Here is a 23,871-nt window from a genome sequence, read left to right as displayed (position 1 = left end):
CAACGGTTTGGAGCAGAAGGAAGAAATAAACATTCAACCAGAACAGGACGAAGAAATAAGAATTCAACAAAATGAGGAGAGGCATAGCAACCTCAAGGACAATTCTAAATGTTCCAACATCTGAATTATAGGGATGCCAGAAGGAGAAAAACAACAGCAAGAAATTGAAAATTTATTTGAAAAAATAATGAAGAAGAACTTCCCCAATCTGATGAAGGAAATAGACTGTCAGGAAGTCCAGGAAGCTCAGAGAGTCCCTAAGAAATTAGACCCATGGAAGCACACACCAAGGCACATCATAATTACATTAGCCAAGATTACAGATAAGGAGAGAATCTTGAAAGCAGCTAGAGAAAAGGAGACAATTACCTACAAAGGAATTCCCATAAGACTCTCAGCTGATTTCTCAAAAGAAACCTCAGGCAAGAAGGGGCTGGAAAGAACTATTAAAAGTCATGAAAGGCAAGTACCTACATCCAAGACTACTCTATCTAGCAAAGTTATCATTTAGAATGGAAAGGCAGATAAAGGGCTTCCCAGATAAGGTCAAGTTAAAGGAGCTCATCATTACCAAGCCATTATTACATGAAATGTTAAAGGGACTTATCTAAGAAAAAGAAGATGATCAAAACTACGAACAGTAAAATGACAACAAACTCACAACTATCAACAACTGAACATAAAAAAAAAACCTCTACAATTTAAGCAAACAACTAGAAGAGGAACAGAACCACAGAAATGGAGATCGCTTGGAGGGTGGGGAAGAGGGGGGAATGAGGGAAAAGGTACAGGGAATAAGTAGCATAAATGGTAGGTAGAAAATAGACTGTGAGAAGCTAAGAATAGTATAGGAAATGGAGAAGCCAAAGAACTTATATGTACAACCCAAGGACATGAACTAAGGGGAGAATGATACAGGTAAGAAAGAGTGTGTAGGGCGGAGGGGAAATAAAGGGAGGAAATGGGACAACTTAATAGAATAATCAAGAAAATATATTTTAAAAAAGAAAAGAAAAAACTGAAAAAATGTCACAGAACAATTAAAAACTTTCATCAAAGGACTGGAAAGCTGAGGAACTATTTCATAGAAGAGAACATGAGATACGGAGGTTAAGTCTGAGAAAGAAAATCCAAGCATCATTGAAAAAAAGTGAACAGAGCAAAGAGAAAAGAGGGCATACAGAATAGACACTATGGAAACATTTCCCGGAAATAAAAGACCTGAATTTTCACATTAAACCAATGAATGAATAAGGCTCATTTCAGAACACAAGGGATAAAGAGAAAGTCCTAAAAATACCTAGGGGGGAGGTGAGATTCTTGAAGTGAGGGGGAGGAAGAACAACTCATTCTGTAAAACTGAAATTTGAAATGCCTTAAATATTCTGATGAAAAAGGTTTCCAACTGGAATTCTATCCACAACTGAACAACTGTGGCTGAGAAGAGATAAAAATGTATTTTAGGTATACATACATACATACATACATACATACATACATACTTCCCACAAATCCTATCCCCAAAACCGAGGACAAAATAAACCAGTGAAAAGAAGACTCAGAATCCAAGAAAAAAAGGATCTAACAGAAGGGAAGTAAAGGGAATTTCAGGAGGCAGATAAGTCCCAAGAAGACAGCTGTTTAGCAAAGCTACAGAGAAACTAATTCATACTAGGGGACCAGGGGACTGTGGGATGATGACGGAAGGCCCCAGAAGGGTCATCTGCTTAGGGAGGTGTGGATTAATAAACCATTAGATATGTCCAACTGCAGCTGAAAAGGGCCTTAGAGATGAAAGGTAAGGAAGCAGGAGTCTGAGCCTGCCACAGAACAGGGCTGAGATAGGTCAGAGGTGAGATGGAGGATCTGGATTCCAAGGTCACACTGTGATATGACCAGGGAGTGTTTTCTCAAAATCCATCCAAGAAGCAGGAGGAGGAAATGTCATCCTTGAAAAGGGAAGGCTGCTTCTAAGTATGACAGGAGTAGGTCTATGACGTCAAGGGCCCAAAGGAGTTTCACAGGCCTCCATTAAAAGGAAAGTCAAAAATTTAAAACAAACCATTACTTCGCTTAGCATAATGCTCTCCAGTTCCATCCATGCTGTCACAAAGGGTGGGAGCTCCTTCTTTCTGTTGTGTAGTATTCTGTGTGAGCCACTCCAGCCTGCAGAATTCTCCTGGCTGTTGCGGATGGTAAATAAGTCATCCTGGACACAATGGTGCTGTTCTGGCAGGAAAGGGGTTGGCAATTCCCTCTAGTGGAGAATGCCCCAAGCCCTTCTCCCAAATGGCTTTTATTGGGAATGGTATGGGTAGGTGTACACAGCATACATGTAGAGTTCACCAATCAACCAATGTCAAAAAGGCTCTAGTCATACAAAAACAGGTATTATCTATAGATAACAACTGAAGAAACAGAGATCTGTCACAGATCAGGGTCTGTTAGCCATACTGATGCCAGAGCATCTTTAAGACATATTTCATGAGATAAGGGGCTTATTCTTTATACCTTGAACTTAAACTTCCAGTTTACATTGACAGGGCTATACCATGCAAAGCAAGCTTCAAAGGATACAATGTATTTATCAGGCCTAATTCCCACAGGAACCCTCAGTGTTAAGGGTCAGGTCATGCCTGCCACCTGCGTTTTTACCTAGTTTTCCAGGAAGACTTACTAGCCCCTTTCAGGACTCACCCTCACAGGGCTACAGTCTCCAAAACCACACAGAGTGGTCCCCAACAGTATTCCATTGTGTAAATGTACCATAGGTTTTTGATCCACTCATTTACTGATGGGCACTTAGGTTGCTTCCAGCACTTGGCTATTGTAAATTGTGCTGCTATGAACACTGGGGTGAATAGGTTCTTTAGAATTGGTGAAAGACAAATACCATATGATCTCATCTCTAAGTGGAACCTAATCAACAAAACAAGCAAGCAAAATAACCAGAGACACTGAAATAAGGAACAAATTGACAGTAACCAGAAGGGAAGGGAAGGGAAGAGAAAAGGGAAAGGGGAAGTGCCATCAAGGAACATGTATAAAGGACCCTTGGGCAAAGCCAAGGGGGGTAGGATTGAGAGTGGGAGATACGGGTGGGTCAGGTAGGGGAAGTGGTGGTAGAAAAATGGAGACAACTGTACTTAAACAATAATTTTTTAAAAGAACCTAAAAAAACCCTGGGAGTTTCCTGGTTTTATTGTTTTTGTCTCATTTTGAGAGTAAGAATATCTGCCTAAGAATTTTCTGGGCAGAAACTGTAAAGAGCATCTTGCAGAAGATCACTCTTTGGTAAAGATACAAATGTAGGACAAGAGAAAAAAATAGACTTTCATTTTGGAATATGCAAGTTTTACTAATTTAAATGCTTTGAGAAACTCAAGGTAGAGATGATGTAGGATTCCGGAAGAATACAGTAACATTTTAAAATTCTCATTGACGCATAAGAAGCAAAATACATGATAACTTTGGGTGTGTTATGGCAAGTTTCCAGCAGGTGCAGTTAGGTAGGTGTGCGTGTTGTGTGCGTGTGTGTGTTTGCCTAATATTCTCAACAGATACCACCAAAGACACATAATGAAGAACAATATCTTTCACCTTTTAGAGATATGAAAATTTAGACTACAAAATAGAAATAACATAAAAGCAAACACCAGAGTTTATGATATCAAAATAAATTTTTCCCATTTAGTTATAAAAGGATTTAAATAAATTCTTAAGTTATACACATAGTGACCTAAGTTAATGGACTAACTTGAAAATGATGTTCAGCATCTCATGACCTAAAGTAAGAACAGAACTACTGCTTAAAAAAATCAGTGTATTAACTGAAAATGGGTATAATCAGTGAATGAGTAACACTAGCACCACAGAGCTAGACTTGATAAAGAGACCTGTCACTGAAAATGAAAGCAAGAGAGAGAGAGAGAGATGCCCAGCACCTACCACATACAGGTAACCTTAGACCACCTGACTTCCACTTCCAGTAATTTCCATATAATCAACATCAACCCCCCCCCAAGACGTTTGTCCCCATTTCTTTAATGCAAAATAGAGTTAAATAAAAGTTATCTCTCTGCTCTTCTCTACCTAGGTAAGTTAGAATTTATTTATCTGACCATTTAAATACCTTAAGAGTTCTATATGAAAATGCAAACTTAAGAAATATCCATTTGTTTAATTTTAGTCTTTCTCATTCTAGACAAATGCAAACTGCAGGCACTCATAACTTTCTGTTTTGCTTTTCTGAGATAATGGATTGTTCAGCTTTTGAAGATGTTTCTCTCACTTGCAGGGGCCCTGCTCTGTCATAACCAAAGTTAGGACAGGAGAAGAGCCATGACCCAGTCACAGAGGTCTCACCTAGAGCAGCCCTGTGAATTGTAAGGTCTGGAAATATAATGCCTTGTGCCTTCTAGTTCCCTTAGAATGTCCCACTCATCTATCACATGTGTTTAGTATTTCTCTTTTTTCTAAGTGTCACAGAATGCCTTCTTTAAACTATTCTTTATCTTTAAATTCTAGTTTCTTCAGAAGTTCTGAGGTCACCCATTGAAGGCCACTTGGACAAAAAATCATGTCAGACATTCTCAATGTTATTCATAACTAGATACTACAAGTACAAATAGTTAAAACTTCATACTGGGTAAGGAAAGCTCAGGGAAGCTGCTGGAACAAAGTGGAACATGCCTATTGTGACTGTTCACAATATTTTCAGAATTCAAGTAGGGAAAAGAGAATGAACTACCCACCAGAGCAGTGTGGAGGGTAAGTCAGCTCTGATGAAGTAGAAGAAGAGGCCTCAGGGAGTGAGCTACCGCAGCGATCTTAAGGAGCTGTCCAGTGGGTGGTGCTTGTTACTTCAGCCCGGTGCTATGGGAGAGTAAACTCCAGGGTGTGCTAATGGACAGGACAAGCGCAAGATTATGGTCTGGCTAACTCTGAGTATAATGATTCCAGTTTTGAAGAGGCAGTCAGATGGCCAGTTGTTTCGTCTGGGAAAATGTGCACTCAGAAATGTACCATGAGAAGGCAGAACATGAAAAACTACCTTTTAGGGCTCTCATTAAGGAACTTTTTCTGCTGCCCAGTATGCCAGCCACTGGCCACAGGTGATTACTGAACACCTGAAATGTAGCTATGTGAGAAACTAAAGTTTTAATTTTATTTAATTTCAGTTACTATTTAATTTAAATGGGCACATGTGACTAGTGACTACCATATTGGGCTTTGCAGTTCTAGATTTAAAAACAAAATAAAGCGCGCGCACACAAACACACAAATGCACACAAAGTCTGAGGAGTATTATTTGCCGCCACATGCCCCAGTGGTCTGGAAAGTGGATCCATTAAGTCTGACAAGGTCATCCTAACACAGACCACCCTCCCAAAGATGACAGTGCTCCCTCTTTCCCTCTTTCTCATCCTCTGTGCGTCCTCCACTCTCTTTTCCTCCTCCCCTCATAAAAGACTACAACGTTCCCACCGGGTCCAGTCCCACTCTCACCCACAATTCCTACGTGTTTCGCAAGGAACCAAGCTGTCTGTATGTCTTCAGTTTCTTTCTTTTTATGGATACTATATTATATTCTTTTCCTTTAAGTGTTACTATCAGTATTATACTTACATATGTAACATTCATGTATGCTATTTTGGAATGCTTACCATTATTTCTTACAATAATACATGTTTTGATTTATTTAGAAGTGTTTCAAGCATAGGTTTCCAGAACTGCAACCACCTGAAAAAACTAGAACTTCTATTTGGATCTTTTACTGAAACAAATGTTTTCTTGCTTCATGTGTTACATGATTTATTCTTTTTTTCTTTATACTCTCCTATGATTTTTTTTTAAAATTGTTTATTGGACAAGTTTCATGACAATTCTGTCCAGTTTTAATTGAAATATTCTGCAACTAGATCATCAATATAAATAATTCGCCTACCCATTATTGTTTTACCAACTGACTGGGACAGAAAAAGCTTATATACATTTATTTGTACTTATTTTTCATTATAAACATTATCCTTCCCATACTGATATCAAATATTTAAAAAACAGGTATATTTTATAATATAACTTCACATGTATTATTTTCTATTCTAACCAAGATCTATCTCATCTCCAAATGAATAAGAAATAGAGAAAAAGAAACAGGGACAAGGTGAAAAGAAAACGAGGGGAAAAGGCAAGAGGTCCTGGAATTTCTCTAAAGAAGGTAAGACTCAGCACCTGTGTGGCGAAAATTCTGGACTGGGATGGGACCTAGAGTGGCAAGAACGCCCTGAGGAGAGTGCGCATAAGAAGTGGTTAGAGAGCAGGGGTGCTGGGAAGTGACGTGGGTCTGGGCAAGGCCTCAAAGTCCAAAAAGGCTCCAGGAAGGCGGAGGTGGGCAGACAGGAGGAATGTCAAGGAAGGACTTCAGGAGCAGAGAGGGCAGTATGATACGGAGATGTCTGGCTCCAAGCAAGTCATTTATGATGCTGCCTGTATCTGCTAATTTGCACAGCGTTTTAATTTATTCCTGAAATAATTTGAAGATGAAAAAATTTTACCTGTGATGTCCTGAATACCTTGGACCACGGATATGGCCTATTCCTCGGCACCCTGGAGTAGGACAAACAGCTTGACCTGGCATGGTTTTCACATCATTTGCTCCTTCAGGAAGTAAAAGAACATAACCTTAAAAACACCCTTAGTAAAGAACTGGAAACACTAAAATATGTAAATGATACTCATCAAGATTTTACAAATTAAAAACAAATTATTACCAAAAACACTTACTGGGTACTTGCGATGTTTTGTAATATGAGTTAGCAGAAAATATCATCAACCGCTATAATAGATAACACTAACAGCACCTAATTAAGGGACAGAGCGAATTAATCCACCACTACAGAAATTTTAAATAAAACATATGAGAAGATTCACTTAATGTCTTTCAGAGAATAATACTGGCAAAAGCAAGATAGCTGTGAGGTGAGAATGTGAGGGGTGAGGTCCGGTGTGCTGGTCCCCTGCACACTCCCACTCTGCCCCAGGCTGCCCCTGTGCCGAGCAGGAACTGGCTAGTAAAGGGGCGAGCCAAAGACAGCAAGCAAGGCCCTGGCCGAGCTTCCGCAATCGGCTGGCCCACACCACACCACACCACACCACTCTATACTATACAATACATAACCACTTCAGGCCAGAGATGCATTTTGTGAAGCACGGGAAGCAGTCCAAGCCTAAAGAATTTCAGTTTAATCCCCTTTGCTCTGGCGTATGATTCTCCTCAGCTGGCTCCCCCTCTCGGTCCCCTCTCCCCAACACAGACGTGAACTCCTGGAATGCTCTGTCCCATACTGCCATGCCATCTGGGCCTTATCCTGACAACCCCACTTCCCTTCTCTCTCCCCAGCTCTCATACTTTCATTTTCTGTGCAAGCTCCCTATTTCCTTGTCCTCATTTCAATATTTTCTCCATTATCTAGCGCTAACTTTATCTGGCTGTTAGTTAAAAAGAGTGCAGTCTGCAGCTTTCTTTAGGGGAAAATGTTCATTTTCTCACACTCCCTGTGTCTCAGAATTGCCAAGGAAGTCAGTGCCCTCTTTTCTTCCCAGTACCTCTTATAGACTACGTTTCTTTCACATTCTTTAATATTCCTGTTCTTCTGAGGCTGACGCTGAGGGCTCCCTCATCACTGGCCTCTCATTGCTGGCACCCATCTTCCTCTGTCACCACGTGACTCAGAAAAGACTGCCGCCCCCACTCACTGTGTTCCACTCTGTCCCAGCTCCAGCAGTCACCCAAGGCACCCTTGATGCCCACAGTCATACCATCCAGTATGCTGCCCTCAGGATCATTAACAAACTTATTTCCAGTGGTTTCTGCCCTGAATCCATGTAGGCACACACACAAAGAAGACCCTCTGGTCTTGTCATCACCACCATGACACTACTTCTAAAATCACTAAGCAAACAGCCGGTTGACTACAAAAGCCCATCCTTCCAAATTGCTTGCTCAGGGATCCCATGAAACTCCTAATGATTTTTCAACATCATTGGATTTCCCAGGCCACTGATTTTCCTTCTTTTCTCACCATCAACCATCAGTCCCCACTTCCCTTGACTTACAGCCTGTCAAGCAGTCTTAGAGTCTATCAACCAGTATTTGACTCTCTGTTGCAAATAAATTCCTTTTCCTCTCTGACCTTCTATCAAAAGTGGCTGTGGCAAAAACAAAATGCAACTATGGGAAAATTTACTATGTTCCTGCTCTGGGTTTTGTGTAGCTAAGTTCTTCTAGGAAAAAACTAAACAACAGTGCAGACTGTTACCAAAACTACTTACTGTCTTCAATATCACCTGAGCTCCTCTACACTCTCCCAGACCTTCCACCAACTCCCACTGCTTGGCTCGAAGTAGCTGAGCTTGCCTGCTACTGCATTAGGAACACAAGAGCTGGCTCACCCGTGCACCACCATTTCCCTCCTTCCTGCCCATCGCAATGCGGGGAGAATTCTCCCCTCTCAAAGTGAACCCCTTACCATTTATGTTTGGGTCTTAGCCACCTCATTCTCCAGGATCTTTAGGCAATCAAATATTCTAATTACTCCTGGACTTTTGAATCCTTTCTACCAACATTTAAAAATACTTCGGTTTCCCCCATTATAAAAAGAAACAAAGACAAAACAAAACACAGGACAAAAGCTTAAAACTTGACCTGGAAGCTACATTTCCCTTTACTCCTGTTCACTCTTTTCCCTTTCATAGCCAAACTTCTCAAAGAAGTTATTTATCTCTATTTCCTCACATCTCACCTCTCAAACCACATCAATCTATCTTCTAAGGTCATTAATGACCTTATGCATTAAGCCCAACACGCACTGCTGAGTATGCATCACACTCGCGGTCTTGGAACTCTTAATCACTACCTCCTTTTTGAATGGTTACTGTCCACCAGCTTTGGTGACATCACACACTGATAATTTCCCTTTGCCAGCTTCTCCTCCTCTACTTACCCTTAAAACATCAGGAGCCCACATTTTGTTGTGGGGCTGTCTATGTCAACGCTCCATTTACCAACTGTATGCTACAGAGGCACGCAGGCTGCAGCCTAGACGTTCCTTATGTTCCAGAACCAACACTTCCGACCCCATACATTCAACTCCAATACATGTCCACTAGGATCTCTTCAAGGGTTTTCAAACTCAACCTGTTCAAACTGAAGTCATCACCTTGCCCCCAACCTTCTTTTCCTCTAGAGCTGCTTGTCCCAATAAACCACATCACAATCCATTCCAGAAACCAGGAAGTAATCATTTACATCTCTTCTCTCTCATTTCACTCTGCATTAATTTCTAATCAATTCAAAATCTCTTAAATATTACTCTAACTTGACAATTTATCTTCATCACATTCCCCTTCCTGCAACCAGAATAACATTTTCCAAACACAAATCCAACCACATAATTTCCCTTTGAGCACCTTGCCATAACTTCTCGTTGTTTTAACTAAGTCCAAAATCTTCAGTCTGGCCCACCTGGTCTGACTCCTGTATAGCTCTTCAGATATATCTCACTTGATTTTCCTCCATATAAAATTGTCTGCATCCAAACTGGTCTTTCTCTTGTCCTTCGAACCTGCCAGGACCTTCTACAACGGAGGGTGTTTGCAAGCTGGGCCGCGCTTCCTGTTTCTAGGCCTGGATTAACTTCTATTGATTTTTCGGCCACAGCTTATACTTCACTTTCTCAGGCTACCTTCCAGGAGTACGTTAGGTTCCTGTTTTATATAACATTTACCCAACTACAAATTAAATGATTACTTATTTAATGTTATCTATCTTACTAGATCACGAACTGCGAGCTGTTTGTATTTCATTATTGTGTCACTGGTCCCTAGTCTGGCACGTAGCTGGTGCTGAGGAAATGCTCACTGAGCAAACAGACGGCTCCTCTGCAGTCCGCACCTCAAGCAGACCTCGGTTAAGAAAAGAGTCTTACATAAAACCCAGAAATTTGCACTGCAGTGTGATTACGTTGCACAAAAATACTGACTGAATCTGGATCTCAATGTGTGGTGATGCTAGAATAAATATTTATACTTCAAATACAATTTTATTAAATTTGCAGAAAAATAAGACAGTATGTGTTACACACTGATGCTCTCATACCTTCATAAGATACCTTGAAGGATCAATAGAAATAAGAACCACCCAATTCAAAGGTAGCTTTTGGAAACAGCTTTAAAAATAAAGCCATTTTTAAATAAATCCAAGGGACTGATATTTAAAAATTGTAAACAAGTCCCTAATTAAGAAGCATTCTTGGCCCTGGCTAGTGTAGCTCAGTGGATTGAGTGCAGGCCTGCAAACCAGAGGATCGCGGTTCAATTCCCAGTCAGGGCACATGCTGGGGTTGCAGGCCGGTTCCCTGCAGGCCAGTTCCCAGCAGGGGACCCACTAGAGGCAACCATACATTGATGTTTCTCTCCCTCTCTCCTTCCCCTCTAAAAAGATAAATAAATAATTTTTAAAAAGAAGTCTTCTTATCACAGTAAATAAGAGGATCTACGAGGAAAAAAAGGATATAAAGAGACTTTTTCGAACTGTACCTCACAATACACCACCCAGACCACCATCGCAGAGGCCTGGATGCTAAACCCTGAACAAACTGACAGGCGTTTCCATTGGCCGGGCCAGATGCCACTCTGTGTGCACAGTATCCGGTCAACGCTCAATGAATGCTACTGAGAATGTTTCTCAGGACTACTGCAATGTGCGTGATTAAATTAAAGTTTAAAGTGGTCTTTTAAATATTTATCCAGAGCCCTGCTGGGTGTCATAATTCTCTCCTTGTTAGATCTACAAGGAGAGGCATGACCTCAACTAACGGGAGAATTATTCCATTAAGAATTTTAGCAAGGTACATAATGAAAAAGTAAAAAATAACATGCAATAAAAATGCACAGACTCTAACAATTTCCTTGGTAAATTCCGTATGATATTTGATGCGTTAACTCAATAGGGAATGAGACAGAGAGCCATCTATGGGGAAAGAAACTTGTAAATTCTGTAATCCTTCATATTAGTGCCTCTAGGATAAAGGGAACCTACGATAAAATCAATTTCTATCACAGGTCCCCAGAAAATAACTGCATTTTTGCTAAGAAAATTTTACTTGTAACTTGGATATTGAGAGAATTAGGTCTCTAGAAAAAAATGTTCTCGGCTTGAAATCACTTCTTCAGAGAGAATGTCTCTGACCATATTACCCTTTCCTGCCTTCTTTTTACCATCTTTTTGGAAGCTGTTTCTCTAGTTTATCTGTGTGTCACCTGTTTCCCTTCACTATTATTTACATTGTATCCCTAGTGCCTACTAAAGCAGTGACTGGCACCTAAGAGATACAGAATAATTATGTTCTAAGAATAAATAAAGAATCATAAGGACAACAGTTAACACCTGTGTGCTTATTTTTTATTTTGATATGTCCTGACCAGAATGCTGTGAGATAATCACTATTTGATTCTCATTTCAGAGCTTAGCATATCTAAAATCAATCTGGTTTTCTATTTCTAAATATTATGAGCTACTCGCTAAATCAAGCAGCATGAATAACTTCTGATTTATTCCAAATCTTCTATAACAATTCTGCTCAAGCAGGAGTTAATCTAATTGCGGAGTTCTTAGTACAAGGACAACAAGGAAATGGAAAGCACCCTTGTGAACTGGGAGTTCTCTGGGTAACGAGCAATGCTGCACACCCATGTGACACTGCAGCAGCACGGCTTCATACACCCGCCTCCCACACACGGAACTACGTGGTGGCCATAAACAGCCAGGACAGACACTACTGTTGCCCACCCAATGCCCCTCCCTTCTTGCTGACTGAACCCTGGTTTGGTTTAGGGCAGCAATGCACCTTTCTGAAAATGATGGCTTTCACAGCCTGTCTCACGTCCAGACATGGTCATCTAACATTGCCTTGGGCAATAAGACCTCAGGGAAAGGCAAAGCTTTTCTTCCTTATTAAAAGGGAAAGATGACACTGGTGCTGCTTTACCCATTTCCTCCTTCTCTGACCTTTCCAGAACGAAGATGTACGAGTTCACGAGGTGACAGGCCCAAGTACAAAAGCAGAAGTGCTGAAGAAGGCAGAAGATAAAGGGAGACTAAACCTGGATCCGAGACAGGCGGGGGGGGACCTACCATATCAGTGTCTGTCATGGAGAAAAAAGAACTCTCTTTTTGATGAAGCCATTGTAGACAGGCTTTTGTGTTAGTTGGAGCTAAAAGAAAATCCATAAGACAGCAGTTTTATTTTGTTTCTTCTTTTGTGAAATCAAGTAACTGTTCTTAAACAAAAAACTAGAATTGAATATAGGTATCAGACCTATTGTCATGTAAAGATGATAAGAGATATCAAGAGCAAATCAAGAAATAAAAGAGATTGCACTCGTTTCTAGGAAATGAGAAAGAGAACTGCCCTTTATTTCAAAATGGCCCAAACTGGCAACCATGAGTGACGTGAGTGGAAAGGCTCATTATCCCACCCAGAATGTGTTACAAGTTGAGACTGTCTTCTGCCTTCTGAGTAGAAAGCAGCTTCCCCTTAGAACTGGTATTTTATTTGGTACAGGGCTGACCCAGAGCAGAATGACAACACTGACACTGATTGAAGCAAATGAAGACACATGTATGTGCGCCCCAGATGGATTGTCCACCAGTGTCAGAAAATAAGAATCAAGCAGCAGCATCCTCATCCTCGTCTCCACACTCTTTACCCACTGCTGAAAAAGCATTAAGTTCAACCTGATTCTTTTATAGAGAAACGATAATAGCATTGGGTGATAATATCCAGTAGAGAATATAACAGAGAAATGGACCAGATTTAAATATCACTGATAACAGACAAATTAAAATATTTTATTATCATTATTGACATAAAAATAACTACCGCGGGTTATTCATTCATTTAAGGAGACATTAGGTGCCTGTCATATGCCAGACTGCAGTCTCGGTGCTGGGTGTGAAAGGAGGCCGAGAAGGAGCAGCTGGGCAAGAGGAAAGCCCGGAGAAGGCATCCTGCACAGCAGACGTGTGCGAACACCGGGAGTTCGTGCTGCGGGTGTGGCAGCGGGCCGAGCTGGGGCAATGCTGCCACACACCCACTGGAACGGGAATATTTTCACAGAATAGACATGAACAGGCCCAACTGAAGTTCAAGGAGAATGAAAGAGGAAAGAGGAAGAAGTGATAGTTCTCACTATTTTTAAGGAGTTTTTGTATAAAAGGTGGTAGAAGTGGGTTTGCGGTCAAATATTTTTATTATTGTTTTTGTTTGGGCGATGATGGGAAAGTTTCAGTAGAAGAAAAATTTGACAATGTAGAGAGAGGGGGTGGCCACAGAGGGACAGGCGGTGGCCAGTGAAGCCCAAGTGCTGACAAAGGGGCACTCTCACCAGTTTCAGCGGCAGAGCAGGCAAAGCACCTGTGACAGAGAAGGGTGTGCTGGTCCATGGGGGGTGGGTAACTGGTTTCTCCCCTGAGAGCTTTTTGTCCTCAGAAAAATAGGCAGTAAAATCATCAGCTGAGACTAAAACTAGAGCAAGGGATGCAAAAAATATTAAATCTAGAAATTAAAAAATTAATAAACATATGCACATGTTCTCATTTCAAATAATTAAGCTTTCACTATCATTTTTTAGATTGGAAGCTTTTAGATTAGTATCCTGTTTTCTTTTGAACCCCATACCCAGGGAATTTATACTACAGTTTGCTAAGAAGATTTAATGAAATAATTACCCTTGAATGTTGGAGAATGCAAATAATAAGCATATCTTTCAAATTAAAATTATAGGTTACTCACACTAATTACTCTCCATCTTCTAATGAAATTAGGGACAATAAATACCTATTGTGATATAACAAAGAGTTTCTCAAAAATAAGAAGAAAATAGTATAACTAAAAACCATGGTTGCTTGTACCATGGTTTCAGGCTGTCAGATTTCATGACATATAAATAAAAGAGAATAGTAAGTTTCTGAAATGGAAATACAAAAGAACTTTTAAAAGGTTACTAAAAATGTGAATGTTATATTTACTTGATGATACAGAAAAAACATTAAAATGTAACAATGGCAATATTACAGAGGAAGATAAATTAACCATCTACCTAACACAGGAAAACACTTAGAAATGTGCTAGAGCCCAGACGGACCAGTGGATATAAGAATGATATTAACTGCACCACACAAAACAATATCCTGGTAAGAAGAGAGTGCGAAAGCAACGGACAGTTTTCTAGAAGTCCTTTCCACAGATCTGACAGATCTTCTGAGCAGTAATGATAAAAAGTGAAACATGGTATATTGGGCTTTGCTCAGTATTTAAAAAAAGACAGTGGAGCAGCTGGCAAAGATTTTCTTAGCAAATATGATAAAATGCATTTATCATATGTTGAACTTTAAATAGAGAAAGAATTATATGATGGGTAATTGGATAATTACACAAGGATCCCAGAAAAAGAGGATCTGGCGTGTAACATGGGTACAGCAGTAACAGGGAGACGAAAGGTTTGCTGCAAAATGGAATGATTCGACCTGAGGTGTCTGGGTGAACATCTTAGACCTGGTTGCATAAGCCTCTGTAAGGATTAGGGACCCAACAGTGAGGCATGTGTGGATGGTGTTAATGGCTGATACGTGGCTGTAATGACATTAAAGCAGAAAGGAAGAAACACAGATTTAGAGACATCTCTCATTCAAACATGTCACACTAGCATTTTAAAGTAAGGAATTTAAAGCATCAATTAAACCAAAACAACTTAAATACACCAAACCAGACTCTTTTTATATACTAAGTAACATAGACCTTCATATGTTGCCAAACTTGTTTGATAACCTAGTTTTTAAACTTTGAAAAAATCAGAAAAATGACACTCTTTAGTTATCGCAGGAAAAACCTGGGAGAGGTCCACACAGATAATGTAGATGCACAGAATTTTAAGAGTATAAAAAAACTTTAGGGATTATTGGCTCACAAAAAAATTTTTATTTATATGTAACTAAACTAAATAGAATTGAACCCGTATCTAACTGATAGCTTTATTGTGAGGGACCCTATTATTTCATTACTTTAAAGAAAGAAATAAAAACATGTACTTTCTTCTAAACCTTAACTTTTATACAATGCTATATCAAAGATTATTTTAAAACTACAATTACTTTCTTTTGCTCTGAACCTCCTTTAGCTTGTATTTTATATGAAATCAGCTTTAAAAAATGACTGACTTTGCACAGGGTTTATGTAAATGAAAATGCTGCAAAACAAGTGTCTGTCCTTTTCAATCACCCTCTCCCTCCGTCCCTCTCTCTCCACTGGAACTGCTTGCCTCTCCCTCCTTCTGCTGCACCTTGTGCAACAGGATACTAAATAGAAGCGCAAACTATGGAAACTTTGATCTTTCTTATTCCTAGGATTTTTCTCATTCATATCAAGGAAGAAGAGGGACAGGCTAATACTGTAAGTATGTCTGGTCACTCAGGAATTGTTTTTGAGGTTCCCCAATCCCTGAACTGCTTTTCTGTTAAAAGTTCCATTCTCATCGAAACTTTTAATTAAAGTGTCACCTTTAATTTGCTGACTAAAAAATCAAATAAGTTGCTGACAGAGATGTCATCTGTTCTCATAAATATATATATGTATGTATATATATGTAATATATGTGTATGTGTATATATATATATATTATTTAGAAGAATTAAACACACTCCATAATTGGGATTCCAAATTGCAATGGATGATAACATCTTTCTAATAACCTGCAAATTACATTTAAAGCAGAAATTATGACATTTATAATCCCTCTTCAAATTAGTCTTGACCAAATATAGCCACATTAAGAATTTTCATTACCAATAAGCTTGTGGCCATTCTTAAAAGAAAATGTTGAGAATTGCTTGAGAAGCTCATGTATATATGTATATATGTATGTGTACGTACATACATGTGTGTGTACAGGGTGGGTTAAAAGTAGGTTTCTAACTGTGAGTATGTGGAACAGAGTTTATTCTTGTACTAGATCTATTAATTATTGTATTATTTTCCATGCAAACAACTATAAACCTACTTTTGCCCCTACCCTATATATAAAATTAATAATTACACTTCTCCCTGTAGCTTCTACTCTAAACCTAACTCTACAATTAATGGCATTCCATATTGAATGACGTGTGAATAGTTTTGTCAGAATTGCAATGTTTCCAATAGGAAGAAAATCCTCCACCCTGATGTCTATAATAAGTGCTTGGATAAAATGAAAGGAGCAGCTCACCTTCTCTCCAAGACCTGAGCACTAGTTTCTTCACTGGCAACTTTGAATTAGTCTGGATTATAGATTTTACAGAGAAAGATGAACCCTTACTGAGTGCACTAGTGCTGCCCTAGATGGAGCTCCATGCAAGGAGATGCCACAGACTAGGCCTCCTACGTGCTGCTTGATTACAGATATAAAGGTACCCCTTTCATAGAAAGCTACCACCACAGGGTCTGACCATCCAAATTCTAATTTTTCTATGGCTGTGTAACAGTAAGGGTAGCATAGACCCCAGGGACTGCCATTTCAGTACAATTTAAAGCTTTAGGACAATAACAGACCAGGCTCCGCAAGGCCATAGGCCAGGACACAGCAGGATCAGGAGGACCTGCAAGTCTACTAGAGGAAGGAGAGAGGTCCCAAGACTGGCATAGAAGGCAGGAAGGGCTCAAAGATGTTTAAGTATGTAAATTTTCAGGTCCTACAAGATCAGAATTGTAGAGGTAAGCTTGTGAACCTTATTTCTTAAGTGTTCCCCTCCCAGGCTGGGAATCACTGATCTAGTCAATCCACTTACTTTTGCAAATAAGGAAATAAAGTTTTAGAAGGTTAAATAATCTATGTCAGATCATATATCATATTTCAGTGGTTAGGACAAAAATTCAGGGTTCCTAACTTGCAGATCTGTGTCTGCTATGCTGCCCAATAAGCAATTGCTGTAACAGGAAACATTTATGTACACACACTGTCTTAATCAACAATTCCTGGCTCTAAAAGATAGCAAGGGTAGCCATGAATGTCAAGGTAATTAAATATATAAAATAAACAGAATAAAGTCTGGATGATCCATCACACTACTGAGCAATGGACATGGTAAGGAGTATGCACAGGTAGAAAGACCACCACTTCTCTCCTCAACCCTCACGTGTACCTCCCAATGGGAGCAGATCCCTGACCTTGCAATGGTCCTAGTATTTAAAGTGTATTATGGTTTTCATATAGCATCATCCTCAATGTGCCGATAACTTCACTTAATGTTGAACATGTGTTGACACTTTAGTTCAATGATGTTGGACAACCTCCCATGCTGGGCTTATTGAGATACAGTTTTCAGAAGTTGTGACTAAACATATTTTTTGCCTTACTTGCTGAATTTAGAAGCTAACCCTGGAATAAGATGTTACTCCACTGCTGCTGAATTTTCCCTGGCTGCCTGGCATTGTATAAAATTTGTTTAGAGATATTACGTAAAAAGATTCCTCTCCAATTTAATGACTTCCATTCCAAAATAAGTCCATTGGTATGAAAAAAGAATGATGACCTTGAAGGAAATGATGGAGGATGTTCCTACAATCTAAAAAATATACGCTTCATATAACAGAATAAAAACTTGCTTTTTTGCCAATGCCAGGTTATTTATTTATTTATTTATTTATATAACTTTTTAAACATTTTTTATTTGAGACAGAAACATCGACCTGCTGCTCCACCCATTCGTGCACACACTGGCTGCTCTCTGCATATGTCCTGACTGGGAATCAAACTGCAACCTTGGCATATTGGGATGATGCTCTAACCAAATGAACTACCTATTTAGGGTAATGTTATGCTGTTTTCTTTGTTATTGCTTTGTAGCATAATTTGAATTCAGGGAAGATGGATGGACCTTGAGAATATCATGCTAAGTGAAATAAGTAAGATGGAAAAAGAACCAAATGACTTTTCATTCATATGTGTGATATAAAACTGAAAGCATTAATAAGCAAACAAGACAAACAAACAACAACTCATAGACACAGATAACAGTATGGTGGTTACAAGAAGGAAAAAGTGATTGGATGGTAAAGAGTAAAGGACCTAAAATACATGGTAATAGAAGGAAACTTGACTTTGTGTATTAAATACCCAATGCAATATGCAGATGATTTATTATAGAATTCTACACTTTAAGCCTATATAATTTTATTAACCAATGTTACCAAATGAATTTAAAAAAACTTATAAAAACTGTATTTCTTTTACTATGCTTTACAATTCCCTAAGCCATAAAATCTTTCAATGGTCAAGGAAATAGGCAAGTAAGGAAGCACTCGTCTGGTTGAAATGGCTGCACAGGTAAACACAGTTCACCTCCTTGTACAACCATATCAAAATTATGACTAAACTATAGAACAAATATCACTCAGAATGATCAGAAATTGAGTTGAATGAAAGTCTGATGACTACAGAATTAGAGAAACCACATCCATTCAGACTGGTAGGAAGGATGGAGATGTGGACCAGGCTGGTCCCATATCCACGTGTGGTAGATAAAAATTTGGGAGGGAAAGCTCAGGAGCAAGGAGTCTCAGATATATACCAGGCGCCCCCAGCCCAAGATTCCAGGAAGGTAAGTCCCCATAACTTCTGGCTGTAAAACCAGCTAGGATGAGTTGGTAGAAGAAATTTCTGGAGTCCAAAGCAGTTCCTCTTAAAGAACTCACACACAGACTTACTCAGACTCACTCCCTCTGAGCTCCAGCACCAGCATAACAGCTTGAAAGGCACCAGTGGCACACAGGGAGGAACTGAAGTACCTGCCATCAAGACAAGAGCTGGGGGCCAGCTTTCTCCCAGACAGAAAGGCAGGCAGAGGCCATTGCCCCTTTTCTGAATCCTCTTCCAACAGAGCCACAGAGCCAGCAGTTGGGTACCTTATCTGAGACTCCATTAACCTGGCTAACACTGTTAGGCACCCCTTGGAGATCCCCTGAGATCCAGCGTACCAAACTTATTGGCCCACCACACCTGTTAACTGTGACTTTTCCATATGAATAGCTGGTCTTGGCTCACGCTTCACAACTTCCTAAATCCTCTCAAATGGCCAGCCTTGGCAAACCCCCGGCCCCCATAGCTCTTGCTCAGAGGTCCCAGGCCTGGCACCAGCAGCAGCCAGCCTACATTCACAGCTTGGCTTTGCTTGGGAATCTCCAAGCCCAGTACCAGTAGCAGCCACTTCAGCTTACTTTTATAGCTCAGGCAGGGTGGCCCCAAACAGAACATAGATTGGGGCTTACCTTGGCCTGCACCTCCTGGGAAACCCCTGCTACAGACCACATCAAGGAATCACCATTCTGCCCCTGCACAGCTCATCCTCCATGGAGAGCAGAGGTTTGTGGTCAGTGGTCACAGCCAATCCTTATAGCTGACTGGCCTCTCATTGACCTGCCAATAGCAATCAAGGCTAAAATACAAGAAGATGGTATACTCAGTGCACACGTAAGGCACATTTGGTGTATCCTGCCCTGTTTGGGTGATAGAGGAGGTTGTATAACTGGACCCTATGGGATACCTACTATATTAGGCCACGCTACCAAAAAGGGGAGTCATAGCAGCTCTACCTAATGCACAGAAACAAACACAGGGAGGCTGCCAAAATGAAAAGACAAAGAAATATGGCCCAAATGAAAGAATTGATCAAAACTCCAGAAAAAACTAAACATGATGGAAATAAGTAATCTATCAGATGTAGAGTGCAAAACACTGGTTATAAGGATGCTCAAGAACCTTAGTAGGACTTGAATACCATAAAAAAGACCCAGTCAGAAATGCACAGGATACAATAATTGAAATAAAGAACATTTACAGGGGAACAACAGTAGAGTGCATGAAGCCAAGAATCAAATCAATGATTTGGAACATAAGGAAGCAAAAAACCACCAATCAGGACAAAAGAAAAAAGAATCCAAAAAAAAAAACGGATAGTGTAAGCAGCCTCTGGGACGACTTCAAGAGGTCCAAACAGCAAGAGCAAGAGCAAGAAATTGTAAATCTATTTTAAAAATAATTAAACTAAACTTCTTTAATTTGGTGAAGGAAACAGACATGTAAGTCCAGGAAGCACAGAGAATCCCAAACAAGATGGATGCTAAGAGGCTCACTCCAAGACACATCATAATTAGAATGCCAAAGATTAAAGATAAAGAGAGAACCTTAAAATCAGCAAGAGAAAAGCAGTTAGTTACCTACAGGGGAGTTCCCAAAAGACTGTCAGCTGATTTTACAAAAGAAACTTTGCATGTGAGAAGGGATCAGCAAGAAATATTCAAAGTCATGGAAAGTGGGGACCTACAGCTAAGACTTCTCTACCCAGCAAAGCTATCATTTAGAATTGAAGGTCAGATAAAGAGCTCTTCAGACAAGAAAAAACTAAAGGATATCATCATCACTATACCATTATTATATGAAATGTTAAAGGGACTTATTTTAAAAAAGAAGATCAAAACTATGAACAATAAAATGGCAAAAAATATAATCTATCAACAATTGAATATAAAAACCAAACTAAACAAACAAGAAGAACAGAGACAGGATCATGGACATAGAGAGCATTCTGATGGTTGCCAGATGGGCGGGTGGTATGGGGGAATGGGTGAAGAGGTGAGAAGGTTAAGAAGTACAAAGAGGTAGTTACAAGACAGCCACAAGGATATAAAGTACAGTATAGGAAATGGAGTAGCCAAAGAACTTACACACATGACCCGTGGAGTTGAACAAAGGTGTGGGGATTGTCTGAGGGAGTGGGGGTGCTAGGTGGAGGGTGTGCAAAAGGGGAAAACTGGGACAACTTTAATAGCATAATCAATAAAATATCATTTAAAACAGAAGCACTAAGTATAATGTAGGATTATTCAAGGGGAATAATATCTTGAAGGGGAGTATCAGTAATACAGAAGGTATGCATTGCTGGGATGTAATACCAGTACAGTATGTGATCAGTACTGTGTTCTCAACCATAATAGCTCTCAAGTATTTGATTATAGAAACAGCATTACATATAGAGAATATCTGCAGAAACAATACAAATAAAGTCAGGAGTATTCTAAAGAATGCTGCAGGGTGGGTGAGAGTCAGAAGACAGTCCAGCAGCCATTTAAACATAGTAGGGAGAAGCTACTGCCTGGTCAAAGTAGCTCTGACTCTGGGTCTGTGGTCTCTAGGGGGAGAAGCTCTTAACTATGTTAACTTCTGAGCAGGTCATGAAGGAAAGATCTATGATCCATCTATGGTGCTGGATGTACAGGTGCAGCAAGCTGTGAGCCCTAAAACCTGTAGATGGTGTTCTGCCATCATTATAATCATAGTAATGTTATATATTGAAGTGAAACTTATTGCTTTGCTAAAAAAATCTAAGCTTTACTTCTTGGTTTGAAATAAATAGCAAAACATGTATAAAAAGTAACATATAAGACAAAGAATCTTACTTCCCAAATAGGCTATAAAATTTTCAGTTCTATAAATTTCTCATTCAGTGTTCATTGAATTTTGGGTTTGTATATATTTTCAACTTGTTGATTTCGGGTTGCTTAAATGTAAAGTAAAATGAAGAAATCAATAATCTGAAAAGAGCTATTTTCATAATACAAATATATAGCACTTATTTTACAATAAAAATATTTGATTCTATATTCATTCCAGGGAGTCACTTAAGGATATATCTATTTGTAAAATAAAACAGACAATTATTTTCTAATCTTTCTAAAATCATGGAAGACAGATGAACAAAATATCTCTAAGATACTAATACAGCTGAGCTTGTCTTTCAAGCAACAACCAGAGTGTCATTCCCAAAATTTCATCCCCACTCTGATCCCCAAATTGAAATGAGACCTTAATGTGAGTATCAGAAAGAATACTGGGACAGGAATGTCAATCTCTTCACACCAAATCCTGGTACTGTGGCAGCTGGAGCATCTTGTGGCACCCGCATGACCTCCACCAAGGTCCTCTGTCTTGCCTGTATGCAGGGCCCTCTCTCCCTCCAAGTTTCATCATCATGGTGATCAAATGCAGAAAGTCCCACAGGGACTTTCTAAGTCCTAGCACAGTGTTCAGTATACTTAGGTAAATCTTTATTCAATGATGACAGCAACACTAGCCTCCAAGACAATAAGATCCTTCCTTTTAAGTACTACTTTCAGGCCCTCAGCTGATCACTCAAGGTTTCCATGAATCAGGCCCTGTACATAAATGTAGGGGCAGGAGCATGATCATTGTATCTCGTTCCATTCCCCTTCCCTTGAAGGTGTTACAATCTTCTGAATAAGGTTAAAACTCAGAGAAATTCTGAAAGATCTTCTGCCCAACCCAGGATTTCCATGGGATGACTGTATGGCCAGGTGACTCATTAACTGGGACAGAATAAGAACTTGTTTCAGCTTATTGTCAAACCAGTGAGTCAGTCAGCCCATGACTTCTAGAAGTTGGTGAGTATTTGTGTTAAATGTCTGTAACTTTGCACAGAGCTGTATCTTCTTTAGATAGAATCTACCAGTATCTATAATGGGAAGACTAAGACCCACCTTACTGTACTGCATCTCAACTGAACAGCAGCAAACCAAATTATCTAGTTATGATGGGAAAATAATCTGTAAAACTGTTTTGAGCTGCCACTAGTATCTCAAAGGCTAAGTTTTAGAACAAAGTAAATGAATTCTGCTTTCTCACCTCCAAAAGGAAGAATATACAGGATAAGCACTTCAATAAGAGCCATTTAAAACAGATTAATATCATTAAAACTCTAAGTACATTTTGAAATGTTTTTCAAATTTGAAATTATTTTTCCCTGAGAAGTATATCATGTAAATCTGTAATTAGGGACTTCTAAAATAGCTAACTTTCTTTTTAAACACAATGTACTGTAATTGTCTATTAAGTCAATGAGTACTTAGGGACTCTTAAAACTGCTGATTACTTGCCTGCTGTATTTTGGAAGAACAAGTACTATAGATTACTTATGAAATTGTCTTTAAAAAAGAGTAAAATTGAAAATGTACTGTTACCTGACTAAGTTAACAATCTTCATTATTTTCCTCAGAATGACATCTATCCAACATCATATTTATCATTCCACACCTAGGCTATAATCGCATCAACTCTTATAATCTACGTGAATTTCTACCTCAGATGGAATAAACTTTTCTAATTTCACAGTTTCCCAAATTTTCATTAAAGAGGGCTATATTAATTATTCACTTCTTAATGTAGATGTATGAATTTTATCTCACTTAACAGGATAAACAATATATCAGGCCATATGGTGTATTAACAAGCTATTCTGTTTGTGTAATGAAACAAATGGGCAAAACATTCACTGTACCTTTTATCAAGTTATGTTCTCTTTTGTTTGTTTATGTTTAACAGTGAAATAAATTAGTCACGTTCTCAAGGTCTTTAATTATAAAAGCTATGCATACCATTATATTTTGTATTACTATTCTACTAATATATACTTTAATTTCATTTAATTTACTAAGTAATGCTTCATTTAATTTACTTTGTAATCAAGCATCACAGTTACTTCCGAATACAAATCAAACAGAAGCTAAAGAAAGAACAATAACAAAGTTATGTAGACATGAAAGCCAGGTAGAAAATTTCCTTTACCTGCTGTCAATTTTTTCTTTATGAAAGTTTCCTTTGTTGGTAACGAGGAGTGTTTGGCCCATGTCTTTACTACTAGTCTTGACTAGACTAATTCTGTAGCTACAACTCAAGAATTCCCTCCAAAAAGATTGCAGGCAAGAG

General features: G+C 39.2%; 1 protein-coding gene across 1 annotated transcript in view; it reads right to left on the bottom strand.

Moving 5' to 3' along the window:
- Positions 1-23,871, bottom strand: part of L3MBTL4 (L3MBTL histone methyl-lysine binding protein 4) — a 435,810-nt gene that overhangs the window by 169,006 nt on the left and 242,933 nt on the right. Inside the window, exon 14 of the mRNA XM_053664334.1 lies at positions 6,558-6,660. Within this exon, the coding sequence (XP_053520309.1) occupies positions 6,558-6,660 (103 nt within the window). The remainder of the gene's footprint in view (positions 1-6,557; positions 6,661-23,871) is intronic.

The sequence above is a fragment of the Artibeus jamaicensis genome, unplaced genomic scaffold (genome assembly GCF_021234435.1).
Source record: "Artibeus jamaicensis isolate MK-2021 breed Jamaican fruit bat unplaced genomic scaffold, CSHL_Jam_final contig_354, whole genome shotgun sequence".
Classification (NCBI taxonomy): domain Eukaryota; kingdom Metazoa; phylum Chordata; class Mammalia; order Chiroptera; family Phyllostomidae; genus Artibeus; species Artibeus jamaicensis.
Note: the sequence above shows the minus strand (reverse complement) of the source record. Positions and strands in the feature narration are given on the sequence as shown.